The sequence below is a fragment of the Copadichromis virginalis genome, linkage group LG11 (assembly GCF_057382275.1).
Source record: "Copadichromis virginalis isolate Kocher_CV1m ecotype Utaka linkage group LG11, C_Virginalis_male_GT1.1, whole genome shotgun sequence".
Classification (NCBI taxonomy): domain Eukaryota; kingdom Metazoa; phylum Chordata; class Actinopteri; order Cichliformes; family Cichlidae; genus Copadichromis; species Copadichromis virginalis.
Genome location: NC_140628.1, coordinates 39,090,404 through 39,109,617, shown reverse-complemented (window position 1 = coordinate 39,109,617; position 19,214 = coordinate 39,090,404). Strand labels below are relative to the sequence as shown.

The following is a 19,214-nucleotide window of genomic DNA, read 5'->3' as shown; positions in this document are numbered from 1 at the left end:
AAGGTCGTCAGCTTGCAGCACGAAGCAACTTAAGACTGTTGCCATGGGGAGCTATGGGCAGAGCACCACCGGTGATGGTTTTGCTGGTCAGAGCTGATGGTCTGGGGTCCTTCAGCCCCGCTCTCCTACTCTCTCTTCCTAAACTCCACGTTCGCTCCTGGTTGGGTGGGGTTGGGATGGGTGGGGGTTTCTACAGGAAATGATTTCAGAGCTTCTCTCAGCAGCGCAGGAAGTGTCCATCCTCTAACAACGCTCTTTCCCCAACTTCCCCTTCTTCCCTCCTGCAGTCAGGTCTCAGCGTGCCTACAGGAAGCTTCTGGTGAAAACCATCAACGCTGCGGCTTCCTTCCTCTCTCAAACAGTCACAACGTCTCAGAAGTTGGACTGAAACTGAGACAGAGAAGGTAAAGCCGCCGATTCCTGCTGCTCGTCTGCAGAATAAACTCCGCAGCTCTGCCGTCAGTCTTTGTGGAGCGCTCAAGTTTGAGGGTTTCCGTTCAGGTCAAACGAACTTTATCCAGCATTATCAATAAAGCTACACACGCTTTTCTCACCGTCACTGTAAACGATACCTTCTTTACAAACTACACCACAAAGAAACAGCCTCCTCACAAACACCTGCGACTGTTAGCTAACGTGAATCATCCAACAGCATCTCAGACGCGTGTGCAGCGCGTCAGTGTATCCATCGAACACAGACACAGTCCAAGCAAGAGTCACGACTTTGCTCACTGCTCCCACACTCGCTGGATGAAGACGCAGTCAAAGCCTGGCTAATATGTAGCGTGTCCTCCATAAATGGAGACTTCTCCAGAGTCTTCAATGATTACTGCAATCAGCTGTTTCTCAGAGGAGTCTCGTGGCCTGCTGATGCACTCCACAGTGGACTTCAGTCTCAGTGAGCTTAGTGCAGATTCTGGTCTGAACCTACGATTAGCAGGAAGGTCTACGGTCGCTGGCTGAAGTCCACGATGGTGGAGTTGGACAATGCTCACCTAAGATTGTCTCTGTGGGAACTGACTGTGGACAGCATCGGCCTCTCAGAAGGACAGTAACATTCAAAAACGTGCAAATATCATTTTTCTGGCTCAGAGTGGATCTCTGTGGGAGGACTGCACATGTAAGTCCACGCACAGAGAAAGGCAATCAGGCAGCATTAGCCTAGCTGAAGGATCTCATTTGTGTTGTATCATCACCTGAAGAACAACATGTTGTGTTTGTGCAGATGATTTCTGTGTGCAGGAAAGACCCTGTAACCTGTCCAAGTAACGTCAGTGTGGAAACACACAATCTGTGCTGACACTTCCACCCCCACAGCCCGGCCACGTCTGCTGGAGATAATCTAGTGCCGGGCAACACAAAGACTTCATGATTTGATGTTTGACAAGAGAAAAAATATTACAAATGAGGACTGGTGAATATTGAAAAAGTGAAAAACATGATTTAAAATCTCCTCCTCTTGTGTTTTCAGCTGTCTCCGTCCTCATAACGCTGCCGTACATGCAGTTTGTGGAGGCAGAGCTTCACGCCCTTCATGTCGTGCCCAAAATACTCGCATCAGGTAACCGCGATAACAGATGGGCGGGTTAAATCAGCTTTGTTTTCTCAAATAGGGAAGGGAAGTGTGTGTTTGAATGTGTTTCCCACCCATCCCGAATATCCAGTTCCAGCTGGAAACCAGACTGAGCTCAGGACCACTGCACCAACACAGATACTCCACCCAAACAGCAGCACCACCTCGAAATGACATTTTCATCCTACCCGGAAAGCTTCCTCGAGGCTCCGTCTCCGCCCGTCCACCAGAACGAATGGGCGAGTTTTTGCCAGCAGTGGGCGTTGGCGTCTGTCCACACCTGAGAACAAAGACAGACGGTGAACTCCAGCAAGCTACTGGGAGTACTGGGAACACGGGGTTCCACACAGAGGCTACACGATCATGTTGTTTCTATGGCAGTTTTATACTTGCTAATTATTAACAATTGATCTGAGAACCAAGTGTGTGCTGTCTGACAGCCAATCAGAGGCCGTCCGCCGTCTGGACGCTCTGTCGTGTTCACGCTACAGCAGGTTACAGAGAGGCAGTCCGATTAGCTACCACGGCAACATGCCAAGTATTAAATTAGAAAGGGGTCAAAGGTTACACCCGTTTGTATTGCCATCTTTGAAAGCGCCCTCATTAGCATCACTGTTCTCTGTGATGTCATGAGGATGCAACTATTTTTCACATTTATTTTTAACTTTAAATTTATGTAATTATATAATCAGTTACTTTCTTTTTTTAAAGTTAGCCCAGACTTGTGAAAAGTAGCAGATCCACAGTGATCACAGATAAGAGTGATTGTGAGTTTTTGCCATTCTTCAGCACAAATGTCTCCACCTTATACGAGCAGGGACACTATTGGGTGATGCTTAATTAAACAATCTTAATTGTAGGCGCGTACATAATCGTGATGGACGTGATTCTGGAACATCTGGAGTTTAATGTGTAAGTAATCTTCCCATTTTCTTTATGGTGTGAAACGAAGAAACGAAACTTAAATTCTTTTATTGTAATTTACAGAATTATAAAACTATGTGACAAAATAAAGTCAGACAGAATTATTCAACGTTAGAAGCCACATAGCAGCCTTTCCTCGGCTGCCATAGTGGCGTGGTCACAGGTTTGAGTCTGTCACGCAATCTTCCAAAACTCAACAAAAGTGCTTCCAAGTAGGTCCGCCTTCAGGATGTGTTGTTATGGCAACAATGGCAACAACACCAAGAAATCCTAGATCGATCCAAATGGTCATCAGTTTAATCCAGACAAAGGGTTAATCCAGCTGCGGACAACTGGCACCACCACCATCACCTCACTGCCCACGAGGACCTCACTCCCCACGAGGACCTCACTAACCAGGTTAAAAACTCACACTGGTCCCCACAGAAACATATTTATAAACACAATAATACACACGAACAGGCTGAAAACTGAAACAATCCTTGATTAAATGTTTTTAATGAAATATTTCTCCTACATTTTCTGTCTGTAGAGCACATTTGTTCTCTTTTATTTAATTATTTTTTAAACCTCTAATTTTGGTTTTTCCTGATGTAAAAATTGACATTTTGGAGGACGACTTTGCACATAACCAGGACTAGTCTCCGTATAGTTATATTATATTACTTATCACAGCTACATTCATTGTTTCCTGTTCTTTGATTAAGTAACTACTTCATACATAAATAAATAAAATGTAAAAATATTTTTGAAAATTAAATTAATGTTTTTATTTTAATCCCAGTGATTTTTCTTTTTACCCAGACTTCTTGGGTTTTGGACATGTTCATTATAATTTGAAAATTTTCATATTACCAAGTTAATTTAAGTAGAGATACAGTATGTTCAGCTTTATGATTCTTTCTCTGATTATTGTTTACACATTTCTAATTAAATGTAAAGAGGCTCCTTTATTTTTTTGTTTTATTTTCAATAAAAATAGGTTGAGAAGACCAGATTCAGTGATTTTTGGATGAATTACATGGTTACTTTTTAAGCTCCGGGTGTATTCCTGAATGACGGTCGGCCCCATCAGTCGGTTATCGTTACCTGTCACCGTGGCTGTCAGACTGTCGGTACCGTCCGTCTGTCCGTCCCGAGGCAGACTCCCCACATCCTGGGGTGCGTTCAGGGACCGGCAGACGATGAACGCAGCACGGCCGCTGAGCAGTAGCAGCAACAGCCCGGTAGTCCCGCTCATCCTCTCTGCGTCACCGGCAACCAGCAACAGGTTGCTGCTGTCTGATGTGTGTGTGTGAGGCAACCCCGTCCCGCTCCCGTTACCTCACCGTGTCCGAGCTCTGGGAGAGGCTCCGCTGAAACTCCATGGCGCTTCTTTTCCATGTAACACCCACACAAAGCGGCGTGTGCTGTCCCGAACCCCGGGCGGGGGAGTGTCCGTTACTGTCGGTAAAGTAGCGGGAAATCACGGCTCTGGCTCGGACCGTTATCTGCGCAGCTCCAGCCAAACGTGTCATACAGTCCCAGACTGAGCGCCAGTCCCGGGAGGACCCCGCCAGCTCCTCCGGCTCAGGGCGTTTGTTTCCGGACAGCTGGGTTCATCCGTGTTTGGAGGCCTGAAGCTGCTCATTAACATAGCGCTCCGGACCGTCCGTGTTTATACTGGGACCGACGGTGACGTCAGCAGGCTGGCCGAGGAGACAGGAAGAGCGAGAGACCCTTCAAAGTAAAACAGCGTAAACCTTTATGTACGTGTTGCAGCTATTTTAAAGATTATTATTATAATTACTAGAAAATGCTAGCTGTTTTATAAACGATTTAGCTTTTGATGAGGAAATTGTAGTATTTCTTATCAAATGCTTAACATTCAAATTTATTAAATTCACAATATTCTTTTGTTTCCTGCATTTTTGTGCCAAAATTGGAGAGAAAATGATTTAGCATTAACTGGAAAAGTGCTGGGTTTGTACTTTTATTTATTGCCTTTTTTTAAATAAACAGATTCAGATTAAATAATTGAAATAATGAAAATTATTTTTAATTTTTTTTTTACCTTTTTCAGAATCAGAATCAGAATCAGAATACTTTATTGATCCCTGGGGGAAATTATTTAATGAGCAAGATAAAATAAAATAAATAATAAAATACTTCCCCAAAAAAGTAATCCCGTTACTTTACTGATTACTTATTTTCAAAAGTAATTAATCACTTAGTTACTTAGTTAATTTTTAAAAACACGATTTACAACCTGAATAGTTTATAAAGTGATAGATCTTTCAGCCCAATTCTACATTTTTACACTCAGTCTTTCAAATAGATGCAAGTAAAACACAGCAGAAAATAAATAAAGTCAAAGACTCAGCGGTCCTGTTGCTCTATTTTCACCTGTAAAGCAGGAGTGGGGCAGGCGGAGGTTTACCCTGGTGCAGGTGTGCCGCGGTCAGTGGAAGAATCCGTGAGTTTCTCTGTGAGTTTCCCATTACGTCGTAGCTACTCGGTGCTTGTTGGAAGTTTAGGGGTTTTTTCGCTGTAAAAAGAAGTTTTCTTCCCACGCACAGCGGACACTAATGTTTGTGTCACTTTTTATGGAATCAAACTCAAAGTAAGGTCAGTACTTCCACGCTTTAAACGCTGCACGCTCATACTCTCTCTGCACTCGATATATGATCCACTGTTGATCTGCACACAGCTGTTGTCACGAACGGCGCACTCGCTTACGTCACTGTCATGAGACATTCTCGCAAAAAAATCACGGTTTTAGTAACGCAGTAACGCAGCGTTCCTACGGGAAAGTAACGGTAATCTAATTACCGTTTTTGCAATAGTAATCCATTACTTTACTCGTTACTTGAAAAAAGTAATCAGATTACAGTAAGGTGTTACACGCGTTACTGCCCATCTCTGGTGGGAACGAAGGCAGGCAGTAAAGTAAGACGGTGAAAAATAAACCTCCCAAAAATGCATAAAAAGTTAAAAAATAAAATAAAGACACACCAACACACACAGATGATAACTCTTCAGTGGATTTGAACACTTCCTGTCACCTGTTTGATGTGACGTCCACAGGTTGAACCAGGCTGTGTTATTAACCATTCAAGCAAAGACATGCAAACATATTAGAGTCCTCCAACAGTGTGGAAATATGTTGGAGCTTTCACAAAATCACAGAGATTTATTTTGCTTTAATTTTAATTCTTTTGTTTTGTTTTAAGCATCCCTCCAACCGAAGGAGCTTCATAGAAGGCTGTGGTGGTGTTGAGCCTGTTGGTGTGGTTCAGCATCTTGTAGCATACCTCCTGGATGTCTCCTACATGCCTGGGGCATGTTGGCTGACCTGAGGAGCAACAACAGATGCCTCGAGGTGCTTTATCGTTTAATGCAAACATGAGCATTACCCCGTAGGAGTCAGAGGAGGTGGCTGAGAGTCTGCTCTCTGTTTAAACTACAGGAGAAGACTGGTTTCATCTGCAGTTCTTGGCAGGTTGATGCTACCTACAGACACCAGAACAAAAAACCAAAGACTCTTAAGCTCACAGACATGTTTGCGTTTGTCTAGTTTACTCTTTCAGGTAACTGAAATGACTTTTTTTGTTTTACTTGCTGCAGCCAGAGGAGAGAGGAAAGATGCTATCTCTTTCTTATTTTCTTTTCTAATCTGCTTCATGAAAAAGAGAACATGACAGCCATGTCTGTTTGAAGGACTAATGTGAGTTTAAAAGCAGTGTTACTGGTGTTCCTGTGGTCCACATGGAGCTGAATAATTAGTGTGTTCGGGAGGATTATGAGTCACTGGGGTCAGAAACAGTTCAGGGAGCGCCTCAGAGGTGCACCGCTGTAAACTGATCCAGAGTCAGATTGAATCTGAGCGAACGCGGCACGTGCTGCTGCCGCTGCAGAGGATCAGCTGCTTACATAACTCCTCTGTACATACGGCGAGTAATCGGATCATGTGATCACACACAGTGCTGTATATCAAATGTACTGACTGTACAGTTTAGTTAATGACTGATTGTTCCGTCGGCTCAGTTTGACCACACTGATGGTTTCACAGGGTTTAATGGGAGACGGATACATTCAGCAGTGGGTTACCACGGTAGCAGGATGCAGCTATTCAGGCTGATTCAGAAAAATAAAGCTTGCAATAAATGCAGCTCAGAGAAACCTCTCACAGAGTCAAATCCACTCTCACTCTCACACTAAAACATAAAACGAGCTTCAGTCCAGTTTGAACTGAATGTGTTTTTATTGCCTGAAGCTCGAGTCTGCCACGAAAAACTGGACGACTTCTTCTTCATCCAGGTGGAGCTTCCTCTCTCTCCTCTAACCGCTGGCGTAGTGCGTCTTCTCGGAGCTGGATGCTTCCTCTCCGTGATGATGCCAGCAAAGGCGGTGCCCCCACCTGAGCAGGCGCTGGAACACCTGAAGGCAGCAGAGGAGACGTGAACACACGGAGACGTAGCACAAAGAATCCAGAACTGCAGTCTGTGTGAGAACTTTGCAGCTGCAGAGGTGAAACTCCAGGACAAGAAAACATTTTTAAAACTTTATGTTGAGTCAAAAATCGGTAAAGTTTAAGCAATGTGTCGAATCAGATTTGACTGATGTTTTATGTCCCAGTGAAAAACACCTCTGAGAGCAGACTTCCGTGAAACGTGGTTCTACAGGCAGGAAGCCACTCACCGTCCTCTGTCCACGGCTGATGATGCGTTTCCTGCTGCTGCTGGAAATCCGGCCGTGAATGTGCAGGTTGTAAAGGAACAAGATCCTCGTCTTCTCCCTCTGACACACAGACAGAGACGACGTTTTGTTTTACATGCATGGAAAGTCTTTATATGCTTCACATTTCTGTCTGAAGACCTGAAATCTAAAACGCGATTCAGTCGCTTGGATCAAAGCTGAGAGAAGCTTAACTGGGACCGGCCTGCTCTTCATCACCTGGTGCTGACTGTGTGCCCAGGTGAGTGACGCTCTGCAGCAGAAACATGATATATTCTCTGTCTGTGCAACAACACACAATATTATTATGTCACTGATTTAGTTTAAAGCGATGTTTTCTTGCCAGTGTTGCATTAAAATGACTGTCACCTGATCTCATCTGTATACAATGTTCACGTGTTTACACTTCTGTAAAAATGTGCAGAAATATAACACAAAGCTGTTCTCCTGTTACAGCTGCTGTCGGCACAGGTTGGAGGTCAGAACCAGAGCTGCAGGACTGGAAGCTTCCTGAGGAAACGGCCTGAATGGAGCAGATTTAAATAAAGTTTGAGGATAAAGGAACGTCTCGATCACGGCTGTATCCGAGTACTCTCTGATCCTCCGTGTGAACGCGTCAGCAGCAGCAGCTGATGCTGGACTGCAAAGTGCTGAGTGTGAATGTGCAGACCACGTGTGCACCTGAAGCTCATTCATTCGCAGCCTCGCTCGCTCTCTCGCTCTGAATGTCTCTCGGCCACAGTCAGCTCAGCTGTAATGCTCTTACACTAATCTGCTCTCAGATCAGATTTACAGCATCTCCCAGGGTTTAAACAGAGCGTGCGTGCTAATGAGTTTGAGCGGTTTACTTCTTCATCAGTTCAGGAGAGGAAGTGACATCACGGCGTGCGCTCAAACCAAGACAAACACTCGTTTCATGTTTCTTTGTTTACTAATAAACACAACAAATACTGCTATTGTCGCTACAGACAGCACAGCGACCCGGCCGCTGCACGCGCTCCATCCGAATCTCTGTTTGTCTGTTTGTGATCAGTCGTGACCAAACACAACAAACACCGCCATGAGGAAATGGACACACACACACACACACACACACACACACACACGAAGGAAACGCTTTGATATTCACTGAAGTCTGAGCTGAACGATCACCGAAACACAGAGAACTCGAAATGTTAACGCCACACAAACTTCAACAAATTTTACACAAATCAGAGATGCAACATCAGTTTTGTTCTCATTTAACCTCTTCATCAAGTTTGCGGACGACACAACGGTGGTGGGTCTCATTAGCAACAGGGATGAGACCGACTACAGAAGTGAGGTGAGACGCCTGGCCACGTGGTGTGCTGACAACAATCTCTCTCTGAATGTGGAGAAGACGAAGGAGATTGTTGTGGACTTCAGGAGAATGCACACCCAACATGCTCCTCTGACCATTGACGGAGCGTCTGTGGAGAGAGTGAGCAGCACCAAGTTCTTGGGTGTGCACATCACAGAGGATCTCTCCTGGACGTACAACACCACAGCACTGGCCAAGAAATCACAGCAGCGTCTCTTCTTTCTCCGCAAACTAAGAAGAGCAGGAGCTCCAGCCCCCATCATGCACACTTTCTACAGAGGCACCCTGTCGAGCTGCATCACTGTGTGGTTTGGAGCCTGCAATGCGTCCTGTCATAGAACCCTCCAACGCATAGTGAGAGCTGCAGAGAGGATCATTGGTGTCTCTCTCCCCTCCCTCCAGGACATTTACAGCACCCGTCTCACTAAAAAAAGCCCTTTGCATAGCGGCTGATCCCACGCACCCAATGCAAAGCTTCTTCAAGCTGCTGCCGTCGGGGAGGAGACTGCGGAGTCTCCAGGCCAGGACCAGCAGACTGAAGGACAGCTTCATCCATCAGGCTGTCAGGAAGCTAAACTCCCTCCCGATTCTGCCCCCCTCTCCCCTCTTCTCCACCACGGTCTCACTGAACTCTGTCACACACACACACACACACACTCACTCTCTGACGCACTCACTGGCCTGCTCCAGTCACTTTGTGGAGCATTGGACTGCTTAAGCATTGGACCTCATAAGCCTTTGTTGTTACACTATCTCTTACCGTACACTACTAAATCCCCATTTGCACTATTTGCCTATTTTGCACCACTATGCCTTCTTACTTGAATATTGTATATTGTATATTGCATAGCTTTTTTTTGTTATACGTAAAATTGTATTGTATTTATTTAAATTTATTTAAATTTTTACTTTTTAATTATTTTATTTGCATTTTTCTAATCACTAGGGTTTGAGAGTAACGCAATTTCTATTCTGTGTATGTCCTGTACATGTGGCAGAATTGACAAATAAAGTTGACTTGACTAATGTCTCTGTATTTTCAGTCCTTTATTTATCCTGGTAAAAAATCTCTTTGAGATTAAAAATCTCATTTCCAAGAGACACCTGGCATCATGGCAACAAAAGTAAAGATACACGTACCACACAAGTGTATAACATTTAAAACAAATACAACATCCTGTACGAACATGTGAAAAATATACAATAACAGATCGAATTAAGAGCGACATTAAAAACCATCACACTGAGTAAAAGAGTTATTCTCCTTTAAGACGGACTTAAACTCCCCGAGGGAACCAGCTCTGATCATTTCAGTTCCTCCTGCAGATGATTCCAGGAAGCAGGGGCGGCGTGTTTAAAAGCCTTTTTCTCCAATTCTGTTCTGATTGTTGGGACAATCATTTGTATGATATTGTGAGAACGCAGGCTGTATTGGTTGTGGTTTTTACACATATAAACACACAGATAAGAGGGAACCAGCCCAAGCAGAGATTTATAGATAAAGATCAACCAGTGGGAGAGTCTGAATATGCAAAAGGTGGATTTCCATAGCCAGTAATAAAACATGAAGCACAATGGTACACAGTTTCCAAGCTCGTAGGCGGTGGGCAGGTGCATTCATAAAAAGCAGGTCACCATAATCCAATAAAGGTAAAAAAGTTGCATGAATCAAGCGTTTTCTCACTTGGAGGGAGAAACAGGAGGGATTTCTAAAAAAGTAACCTAGTTTTAGTTTTAACTTCGACACAAGCCTTTGAATGTGAGTCTTAAATGACTAATTCTGATCTATAATGATCCCTTGATACATGAGACCATTTAAATTTCAGTTCCTTGAATTGTTTTAATCTTAGGAGACGTAGCTAGCGACTCTTTGCCATTCGAGAATAACATGAACTTGGATTTATCTGGATTTAACACCAACTTAAGTCGAGTTGACACATTTGATTTGTTCTCACACATGAAGGAGCTTCTTTATATATTCATGTGGCAGGAAAGGAGGGGGGAGGAGGGCACACAGCACTTTACAGCCAAATGTATGTGGACAGGCCAGAGAGGAATTACCCAGAAACCCTGCATGATGATGTCTCAAAGTACAATTTTAATACATAACTATGGGTTGTTTTGTTCTCCATTCTGTTGGCTCCACATATTTGATTCCCAGGTTTTGGTGCTGGATGTCCTCAGGAGATATTACAGCTACTTCTGGTCTCGATCCTGTTTCATGTTAGATGTTAGGTGAGCGTGTAAACTGCAACATCGCAGAGCCACCTGTTTACTCAAGCACTACTGTGTTACTGTGCCAACATTAATTTGGATTATGAAAAATTAGCATGTTAGTGTCATACAATCATATGTTTGCTTGCAGACGATGTTTTACTTTATTTTATTCCACAGGCAAAAGTGTGTGTGCGTGCATGTGTGTGTGCGTGCGTGTGCGTGCATGTGTGTGCGTGCATGCGTGTGTGTGTGTGTGTGCGCTCACCTTGGGGTTGTAGAAGGCAGCAATGACATGCCGGAGCCGGTTGGTGTAAATCTGAAGGCAGCTGAACAGCGCCACCAGCAGGACACAACACACACATCTCACATAGACCTCAGCAGAGAGGGTGGAGGGGGGGGACATGCACTCTGAGGGGGGAGAGGAAGAGGTGTGGGACACTTTTGTGTGTAGTTTGAGACAAACTGCGCTGTCAGCAAAAGTTCGGCAGTCGAGACTGAAACTTTCAGCATCCAACAAAGCAAACGTGGACATTTACTCCCGTGTCAGAGATGTAACTGACACACATGGACACATAGTAAAATCAGTCTGATTTAATTAGCGCCTGTGTTCATCAACATGAAAATCGGAGTCATTAAAATGTGCTGTCAGGACGATGCATGTGTAACAGTACTGTGTACTGCCCTCTGGTGGTCATCTTTTAGGCCTGATTCTCTGGTTGTTTAATGATCTGGTGAATTTGAATATATGCTAAACAAATCCTGTGTGACCTTTGACCTATGACCCACCCTGGTTATCACTTTGGATATTGAGGGTGGACGAGCTGTTGAAGGCTGAAATTGTCGTCCTCAGGAGGCGGGCCATCATGGTGTCCCCTTCCACTCTGATGTCCACCTGGTGACTACCTGCAGAGAAGGGGCGGAGTCACAAAGTGAAACTCCCTGCAGTCAGCGAGTTCAATCTGCAGCATTTCTGTAAGATAATCCTAAACACATGAGATAAGAGCAGAGTAACATTTATTATGGGACTACCTGTATAAATAAAGGTTAAATAAAATATTTATTATTTATGGGTCGCGGGGGAGCTGGAGCTACCACGGGACGAGAGGCGGGGTGCACCTCGGACAGATCGCCAACCTGACGCGCAGCGAAAACAGAATATATCCTGTCCAGTTTGTGTGTTTCACAAAGTTTCAAACACAAGTGTTGATATCAGCTCCACTTATATGAAGTGTTACTTAATACAGGTTTTAAACCTCTTTCACTCCAGTCATCCTGCTGGTCCTTCAGCAGGACATCGAAATGACCCCCAGCAGCTCCAAACAGCTCCTGCACACAGCTGACCCGTGTGTGGGATTTAAGACTGGAGAGTGGTGTGTGTGTGTGTGTGTGTGTGTGTGTGTGTGTGTGTGTGTGTGTGTGTGTGCGCGCGCGTGTGTGTGTGTGTGTGTGCGTGTGTTTACTGGTGATGTTGAAATGGGTGAGGGTGTGTCTACTGATGATGTCCAGCACGTGGGACAGCGAGAAGTCGACAGTCAGCAGGACAACGGACAGCAGGAAGACCGTCAGCACCTGAAACACACCTGACATCTGCCAACACACACACACACACACACACACACACACACACTAACTTTAGTCTGCTGTCTTGGCTCTGAGCTCTGCTACACACAGACAGGTGGGGAGTGAAAGGTGGGGTTAATGAGGGGTTGAAACAGGAAGTGGTGCAAAGCAGCAGTAAGACTGGAAATTCTGCAGCTACAGTGGGATGCAAAAGTTTGGGCCACCTTGTTCATAGTCATTATTTTCCTGTATAAATCGTTGGTTGGTACAATAAAAACTGTCAGTTAAACATATCATATAGGAGACGCACACAGTGATGTTTGAGAAGTGAAATGAAGTTTATTGGATTTAAAGTGTGCAAGAATTGTTTAAACAAAATCAGGCAGGTGCATAAATCTGTTGTCATTTTATTGATTCCAAAACCTTCAGAACTAATTGCTGGAACTCAAATTGGCTCGGTAAGCTCAGTGACCCCTGACCTACATGCACAGGTGAATCCAATAATGAGAAACAGTATTTAAGGGGGTCAATTGTAAGTTTCCCTCCTCTTTTAATTTTCTCTGAAGTGTAGCAACATGGGGGTCTCAGAACAACTGTCAGATGACCTGAAGACAAAGACTGTTCAGCATCATGGTGGGAAGGACACAGAAAGCTGTCTCAGAGAGTTAAGCCGTCTGTCTCCACAGTTAGGAACAGATTGAGACAATGGACCACAGGCTCAGTTCAAGTTAAGGCTGGAAGTGGCAGACCAAGAAACATCTCGGAGAGACAGAAGCGACGGTGAGAACAGTCAGAGTCGACCCACAGACCAGCACCAAAGACCTGCAACATCATGTTGCAGCAGATGGAGTCGCTGTGCATCGTTCAACCATTCGGCGCACTTTACACAAGGAGATGCTGCATGTGAGAGTGATGCAGAGGAAGCCTTTGCTCCGCCCACAGCACAAACAGAGACGCTTGAGGTTTGCTGAAGCACATTTGGACAAACCAGCTTCATTCTGGAATAAGCTGCTGTGGACTGATGAAACTACAACTGAGTTATTTGGGCATAACAAGGGGCGTTATGCATGGAGGAAACAGAACACAGCAGTCCAAGAAAAACACCTGCTGCCTACAGTAAAATATGGTGCTGGTTCCATCACGCTGTGGGGCTGTGTGACCAGTGCAGGGACTGGGAATCCTGTCAAAGTTCAGGGACACATGGATTCCACTCAGTATCAGCAGATTCTGGAGACCAATGTCCAGGAATCAGAGACAAAGCTGAAGCTGCGCCGGGGCTGGATCTTTCAACAAGACAACGCTCAAAATCCACTGAAGCATTCATGCAGAGGAACAAGTACAACGTTCATCTCAGCCCAGACCTGAATATTATTGAAACCTGTGGTGTGAGTTAAAGAGCGCTGTTGATGCTCGGAAGTCATCAAACCTGAATGACCTACAGATGTTTTGTAGAGGAACAGTCCAAAATACCTTCAACCACAATCCAGACTCTCATTGGAGCCTACAGGAAGCGTTTAGAGGCTGGAATTTCTGCAAAAGGCAGATCTGCTAAATATTAATTTCATCTCTTTTTTTTGTGGAGCCCAAATTTATTCATCCGCCTGATTTTGTTTAAACAATTCTTGCACACTTTCTGTAAATCCAATAAACTTCATTTCACTTCTCAAACATCACTGTGTGTGTCTCCTATATGATACATTTAACTGACGCTTATATTTAACGATTTATACAGGAAAATAATGACTATGAACAAGGCCGCCCAAACTTTTGCATCCCACTGTAAATGAAAAACCTGCCCGGCACGGGGACAAGGTTCAAAGTCACAACCTCAAATACTTTTTTATCTTTATTAAACTAAACTGTGATCATCAGCTATAAAAACAGTAAAATGTGTATTACACCTTTTTCTGGGTGTATTTGGCTGAACACAGACTGTGTCCTGAAATTGCACCTTGAATTTATAACGGCACAGAAATCTGCTATTGCTGCATACCTGTTTGTGAGAGTGCTGCACTCTGATTGGACCATGTCTAAACACGTTATTTATAAAAATAACTTAAACTTAAAAAGATGGAAAAGTGGTATTTAGGGTAATGATCCTTTAACAAATCTGCAGATTTTTAGGTGAGTGCAAAGAACTGAGGAGTCGCGTCACTGCTGCTATTACAGTGGATTATTTCCTGTGAAGCACTTTGTGAAACACTACATAAATACTGCCAGAGTTACTGCTCTTGAACGCACCACTTGTTTGACCTCTTCGGGGTAAATTTTCAGACTGCAGGGGTTGATCAGCTTGTTTTTCTCAGATTTCCTCAGAGGCAGCAGGCAGCGCTTCCCCTAAACGCAGCACAGGAGAGGACAGGACGGTCAGACCGTGGACTGTACTGAAGTGAGGATGATGAGGATGAGAATGATACCGCTTTCCGTCTGCGGGCATCGATCTGTCTGAAGTAGGTGGTGATGTAGACGTTGTCGAAACAAATGTCCCTGTTGTACTGCCAGAGGTACCCAAACGCCCTGCAGAGGAGAAAAGAAGATGGAGATAAAGGTGTGAATCTTAACGGGATGAAGGTGAAGGTGAGACTCTTACTGGGTGAAGAAGGTGATGAAGGTTAAGGAGAGGAGCATCTGCAGGATGTTCAGCACCCGTCCCGTCGTTGATGTCAGTTTCTGGAAGGATGTTTTGACAGCGTTGGTGAACTGTTGGTCCAGCAGAGCTTCGCTCAGCGCCGGCTGCTCCTCCTCCTGCGAGACGACACGCAGGTTACATTTCAGCCGACTCTGGGTTCGTCCTGTGGGTGGTGCTGGAGGACCGGCGGTGCAGGTCTGACCTCTACGGTGAGCTCGGCGCTGAACTCTCTGGACAGCAGGTCAACCGAAACATTCAGCCGGTCGAAGAGTTGACCAAAGTTTCCCTCCACGGGAATGTTGTCCCTGCACCACGGAGTCATGACTGATGGGAGGAGGAGAAGAACTAAAGATCACAGCAGCTGCCTTTTCAGCACCACAGAAGAGTCACCAAAACACCAAGACTATCAACCCTGAAATAATAACTCAAAAATAATCTGCCGTTTACGTTTGAGGACACTTGAGTACGATATACTGCTCAGAACACTGAAGCTAATGTTTGCACACCTTCAAATTTAAAGGTGCTTTTTGCAAAACCTTGAGCTAAATTTAATAAAAACTTCCACCACAAGATGGCAGCATTTACCAGAAAGGTTTAGTGTAGTCGTTTTTTTAATATTTAAAAATATAACTGCTCGTTTTTACTCTTCGAGCTCCCAGAACAAGTCGCTAAATATTACTTTAATGTGAATTCTGTACAAATGTCAAACTAGCACCGAGCTAACAATAATAGTGTTGTCATGCTGTGTTGTGATTGGATGCTAAACTCAGTGTCACCTTGTGGCTCAAAGTGGTATTACACCAAAGCGCCGGAGCCCAATTTCAGTTTTATTTTTTAAAGCAAAGACTTTCTGGTGACAGTTTAAATGTATTCTGATGCTGATGTTTGTGAGTTAGAAATGTCTGACTGGAAAGAGTAGAGACCGCAGGGTCAGCTGGATGTGGATATTTCATAACGCCGTGGTACGTATAACCTTTTACCTTTCATGATGTCACACAGGAAGTGAAACTTCATTGAAATGCAGAGGATGTAGTTGATGACGGGGACGGGGATCGCCTCCAAACACGCCGTCCACCTGTTGGCGAACCAATCGACGCACCGCTGCACGCCCTGAGCCACCACACCTGGGGATCAAACCACGCGCGAGTTCTCATCTTTAAATGACGTTTGTGAAGCAGGTGTGAAATCATTTTGAATCACATTAGTGACGACATTTAAAGCGATTGTTTTCTCGTATTTGTGACACGAGGATGATGATCAACAGTTTCCTTCTGTATTGTGTTTCCTGCCTGAAACCTTTGAACTTCACGTCTGGTGTTTCTGGTGTTTCTGACTTACTGTCGCACTGCTTTAGGGTCTTGGCGGTGAACTCTTCCTGGGTGCTGTTACCGCCGCCTTGTTTAGTTTCGAATCGGTCGTATCCGTACTGAAGGACCATCTCGTCTCTGATGTCCTGAAACTTCTTGCTGACATTTAAAGCCTCCAACTCAAAACCTTCTTTATCATCCTGGAAGAGAAGCAAAAGATCTGAGGCCCCTCAGCTTCATGTTCATGGCAGTAGGTAGGGTGATAATTATTATTATGTTAAACTAGAGGAGCTTTGAAACATGTTCCTCTCACCATGAGCTCCTGTGTGATGATCAAAAATGGCTTGATGGCTTCTCTCCACAGTAGCTTGCTGTGACGGACCTGCAGGTCCAGGTTGCAGCTCACAGACACGGCGGCGGCCTCCACGTTACGCTGGATGTTTGAAACTGGGCCTGCAGACGGGACGCAGCATCACATGACACAAAACTCACCTGAAGACATGTTAATCAGGCCCATTCAGCCGCTGAGGTAACCAATCGTATCTGCATGTTGTATTATGTATTTAGTAAAAGATTTAATCAGCCACAGACAGACTGGGTCCAGTGAGGCCTCTGGACCCAGTATGTCTGACTGTCTCAGTGCACTTTAATGTTGGACGACTCAGACTCATAAATGTTACTGTGCAGGCTCACAGGATCAGTGACGTCCTTTAAACCAGCGGTCTCCAACCTTTGTTGCGCCACGGACCGGTTTACGCCCGCGATATTTTCACAGACCGGCCTTTAAGGTGTCGCGGATAAATACAACAAAATAAAACCGGTACCGAAAAAAAGAAGATTTATTCATAACAGACGTGAAAAGACCCAGGAAAACCGAGTTAACGATAAAGACGATAACAAAATAACGCTGAAAACCGATAAAAACCCTGAAAACCAGACATTTCACACCTGAGCCTCAACTCTCGCGGCCCGGTACCAAACGACTCACGGACCGGTACCGGTCCGAGGCCCGGGGGTTGGTGACCGCTGCTTTAAACACGTTCCAACACTCGCTTTTATGTCACTCCATCACATGAGAGGTCTTTGTAGTCTTTGACATTGTAGCTGTTAATTCATTCATATGTATTTAGTATTCATTCATCCTAAGTGGTCGAAATGAAGGTTTTTGGTTCATGAGGATGAAACATTTCACCTCTCAACAACATTTTTAAAACTGAAGATGCCTGAAGTGAAACGTCTTCACGAACCAAAAGGAAGTGCAGCCGGCCTCAGCCTGAGCCCTCGGGACGACGCACACATTGATTGTTGCTGTCGTCTGAACTCTTTAACACTGATCAGTATATCAGCCTATCCCAAAGTCACACGGGAGCAGGTCTGTGTGACTTCAGACAGCACTGACCTCTGCTGGTTTGATTGCTGCACTTTGTTTTTAACAGTGTTTAATGTTTGCTGATAAAGTGTTATTAAATCTGTCCTGCTGATCAATATTTTGCTGACATGAAACAGTGGAGCTTGTAGAAAAGTTATTTGTGGGTTTTATGTTTTTTTCTAAATGACGCATCAATGATTTGGTTTCAGGGATTCTGACCAAACACACGAGCGAGGGGAGCAGAATGAAGACAGTTTGGACATCTGTGCTTTCACAGGTACAGACGAGAGGAGTGGATCCTCCCTCCATCTCCTTCTGAGCTCATTATTTTTGTTTTTTCAGTTAAAAAGCCAAATATGTGCCGATTCCTGCAGATTCATGAAACTTTGGACTCACTGGACACGAGAATGTTTCTGATACGACTCCATGAAAAAGATGACGGCACTGACCACACTGTGAGCCGTGTGCACACTCTGCACAGGCGTCTGTTTACCTGCGTACAGCACAGACAGGGCCAGCAGGATCAGGTAGGAGCGGCCACGGGAGCCGAGCATGCTGGGAAACACGAGGAGGACCGAACACCTGAAGGACGAAGACAGGAGTCCGCCTGCGAGACACACAGCTGAAACACACACTCGGTCAGATCTCCACGTGTTTCAAACGTGCTTCAAAGAACAGATGTGAGTGTGCGACCTCGCCTCACCAACAAACAAACATCCTACTGCCACCTTCAGGTCAAAGGTCAGCGGGAGGTTGTGGGCAATGCCCAGGAACAAGACTGTTGGTGAGACGAACAACAACAGGAGTCAAACATCACATCGGCTTTTTTCTAACAACCTTTCAGAATAATAATAAAAACAGCTGGAAAGTAAAAGAAGAGCTTTGCATTCGTTATATTTATAGTAACAAATGATAAAATTACACAATATTAAAAATAAAGACAACAACAATGTGACTAAGTCATAATAACATCAGCTAGTATTTTACAATGAATGAAATTATTTAATGAGAGGCTGATTCTGTGCGCGCTCCTGTTTCCTCCGAACAGCTGATCGGCCCCAAAATGAGCGCAGCTCTGCGGCGTCTTTTCGCTCTGATGCCCGCGCTGGTTTCCAACATGTGAGGATCGAAGCTCAGAGATGAACCGCCCAGGTGTGTCGCTGGAGGTGTTACCTGTGCCGGTCGCTACTCCATACAGCGCCCTGAAGAGCGGGCGAGCCACCGGAAACTCCTCTGATTGGCTGAAGAGGAACCGATGGACAACTGGAGGCAGGATGGTCTGAACGCACCTGTGCGCCGCTGTAAGGAAGCACAAACACCTGGAAACAGGTTTTGACCGTCGGCTGGCAGCCTCAGGGCTGATCAGCTCCACCACCTGAGTTTTGAGTTGTTGTGGGTGAACTCACAGCTGTGACGTGTCCCGGTGTCAGCCATCATTCACCACAAATCGCTCCTCTAACCTGCGTTCAAGCGCACACCGCTTACAAACGTATCGTCGTTTGACTGTTGGAGCTTCTGTTAGCTTCGGCCTGTCACGTGATGTGTCTCTGGTTTCCAGGTGACGCGGAAACGTTTCC

At 45.0% G+C, this 19,214-nt stretch overlaps 2 protein-coding genes and 1 long non-coding RNA gene across 8 annotated transcripts in view; 1 reads left to right on the top strand and 2 right to left on the bottom strand.

The window, feature by feature from the left end:
* adam15 (ADAM metallopeptidase domain 15) overlaps positions 1-3,737 on the bottom strand; it is a 51,895-nt gene extending 48,158 nt beyond the window's left edge. For all 5 annotated transcript variants that reach the window (XM_085472433.1, XM_085472434.1, XM_085472436.1 and 2 more), the window contains exons 1-2: positions 3,587-3,737; positions 1,762-1,853 (exon numbers count right to left, since the gene is read on the bottom strand). In XM_085472433.1, coding sequence (XP_085328559.1) covers positions 1,762-1,853; positions 3,587-3,737 — 243 coding nt within the window. The remainder of the gene's footprint in view (positions 1-1,761; positions 1,854-3,586) is intronic.
* A 455-nt stretch (positions 3,738-4,192) lies between these two features.
* Positions 4,193-7,785, top strand: LOC146699486 (uncharacterized). Its single transcript, XR_014922843.1, has 4 exons — positions 4,193-4,245; positions 6,797-7,006; positions 7,115-7,454; positions 7,670-7,785. It is a non-coding gene; the product is annotated as an uncharacterized LOC146699486 (long non-coding RNA).
* On the bottom strand, positions 6,717-19,196 carry dcst1 (DC-STAMP domain containing 1). Of its 2 annotated transcripts, XM_085472446.1 has the most exons (16): positions 19,044-19,196; positions 18,811-18,936; positions 18,341-18,415; positions 18,131-18,259; positions 16,582-16,721; positions 16,300-16,468; positions 15,942-16,085; positions 15,164-15,285; positions 14,923-15,077; positions 14,750-14,849; positions 14,574-14,669; positions 12,233-12,359; positions 11,559-11,675; positions 11,038-11,180; positions 7,178-7,276; positions 6,717-6,916 (listed from the first exon to the last, which is right to left on the bottom strand). In XM_085472446.1, exons 1-16 carry the CDS (start codon positions 19,072-19,074, stop codon positions 6,818-6,820), a joined length of 1,872 nt encoding a protein of 623 aa, XP_085328572.1. In that variant the 5' UTR covers positions 19,075-19,196; the 3' UTR covers positions 6,717-6,817. The 2 variants fall into 2 exon arrangements, with proteins under 2 accessions (XP_085328572.1, XP_085328573.1); XM_085472447.1 differs by lacking the exons at positions 6,717-6,916; positions 7,178-7,276 and adding an exon at positions 10,634-10,769.
* Positions 19,197-19,214: the final 18 nt, after the last annotated feature.

Excerpts from the sequence above, each read along its gene's own strand:
- dcst1 (XM_085472446.1), bottom strand. The coding sequence starts at position 19,074 with ATGATGGCTGACACCGGGACACGTCACAGCT. Across the intron at positions 18,937-19,043 it reads CACCGGGACACGTCACAGCT|CGGCGCACAGGTGCGTTCAG; the intron begins GTGAGTTCACCC and ends GCTTCCTTACAG. Across the intron at positions 11,181-11,558 it reads TATCCAAAGTGATAACCAGG|AGTGCATGTCCCCCCCCTCC; the intron begins GTGGGTCATAGG and ends CTCCCCCCTCAG.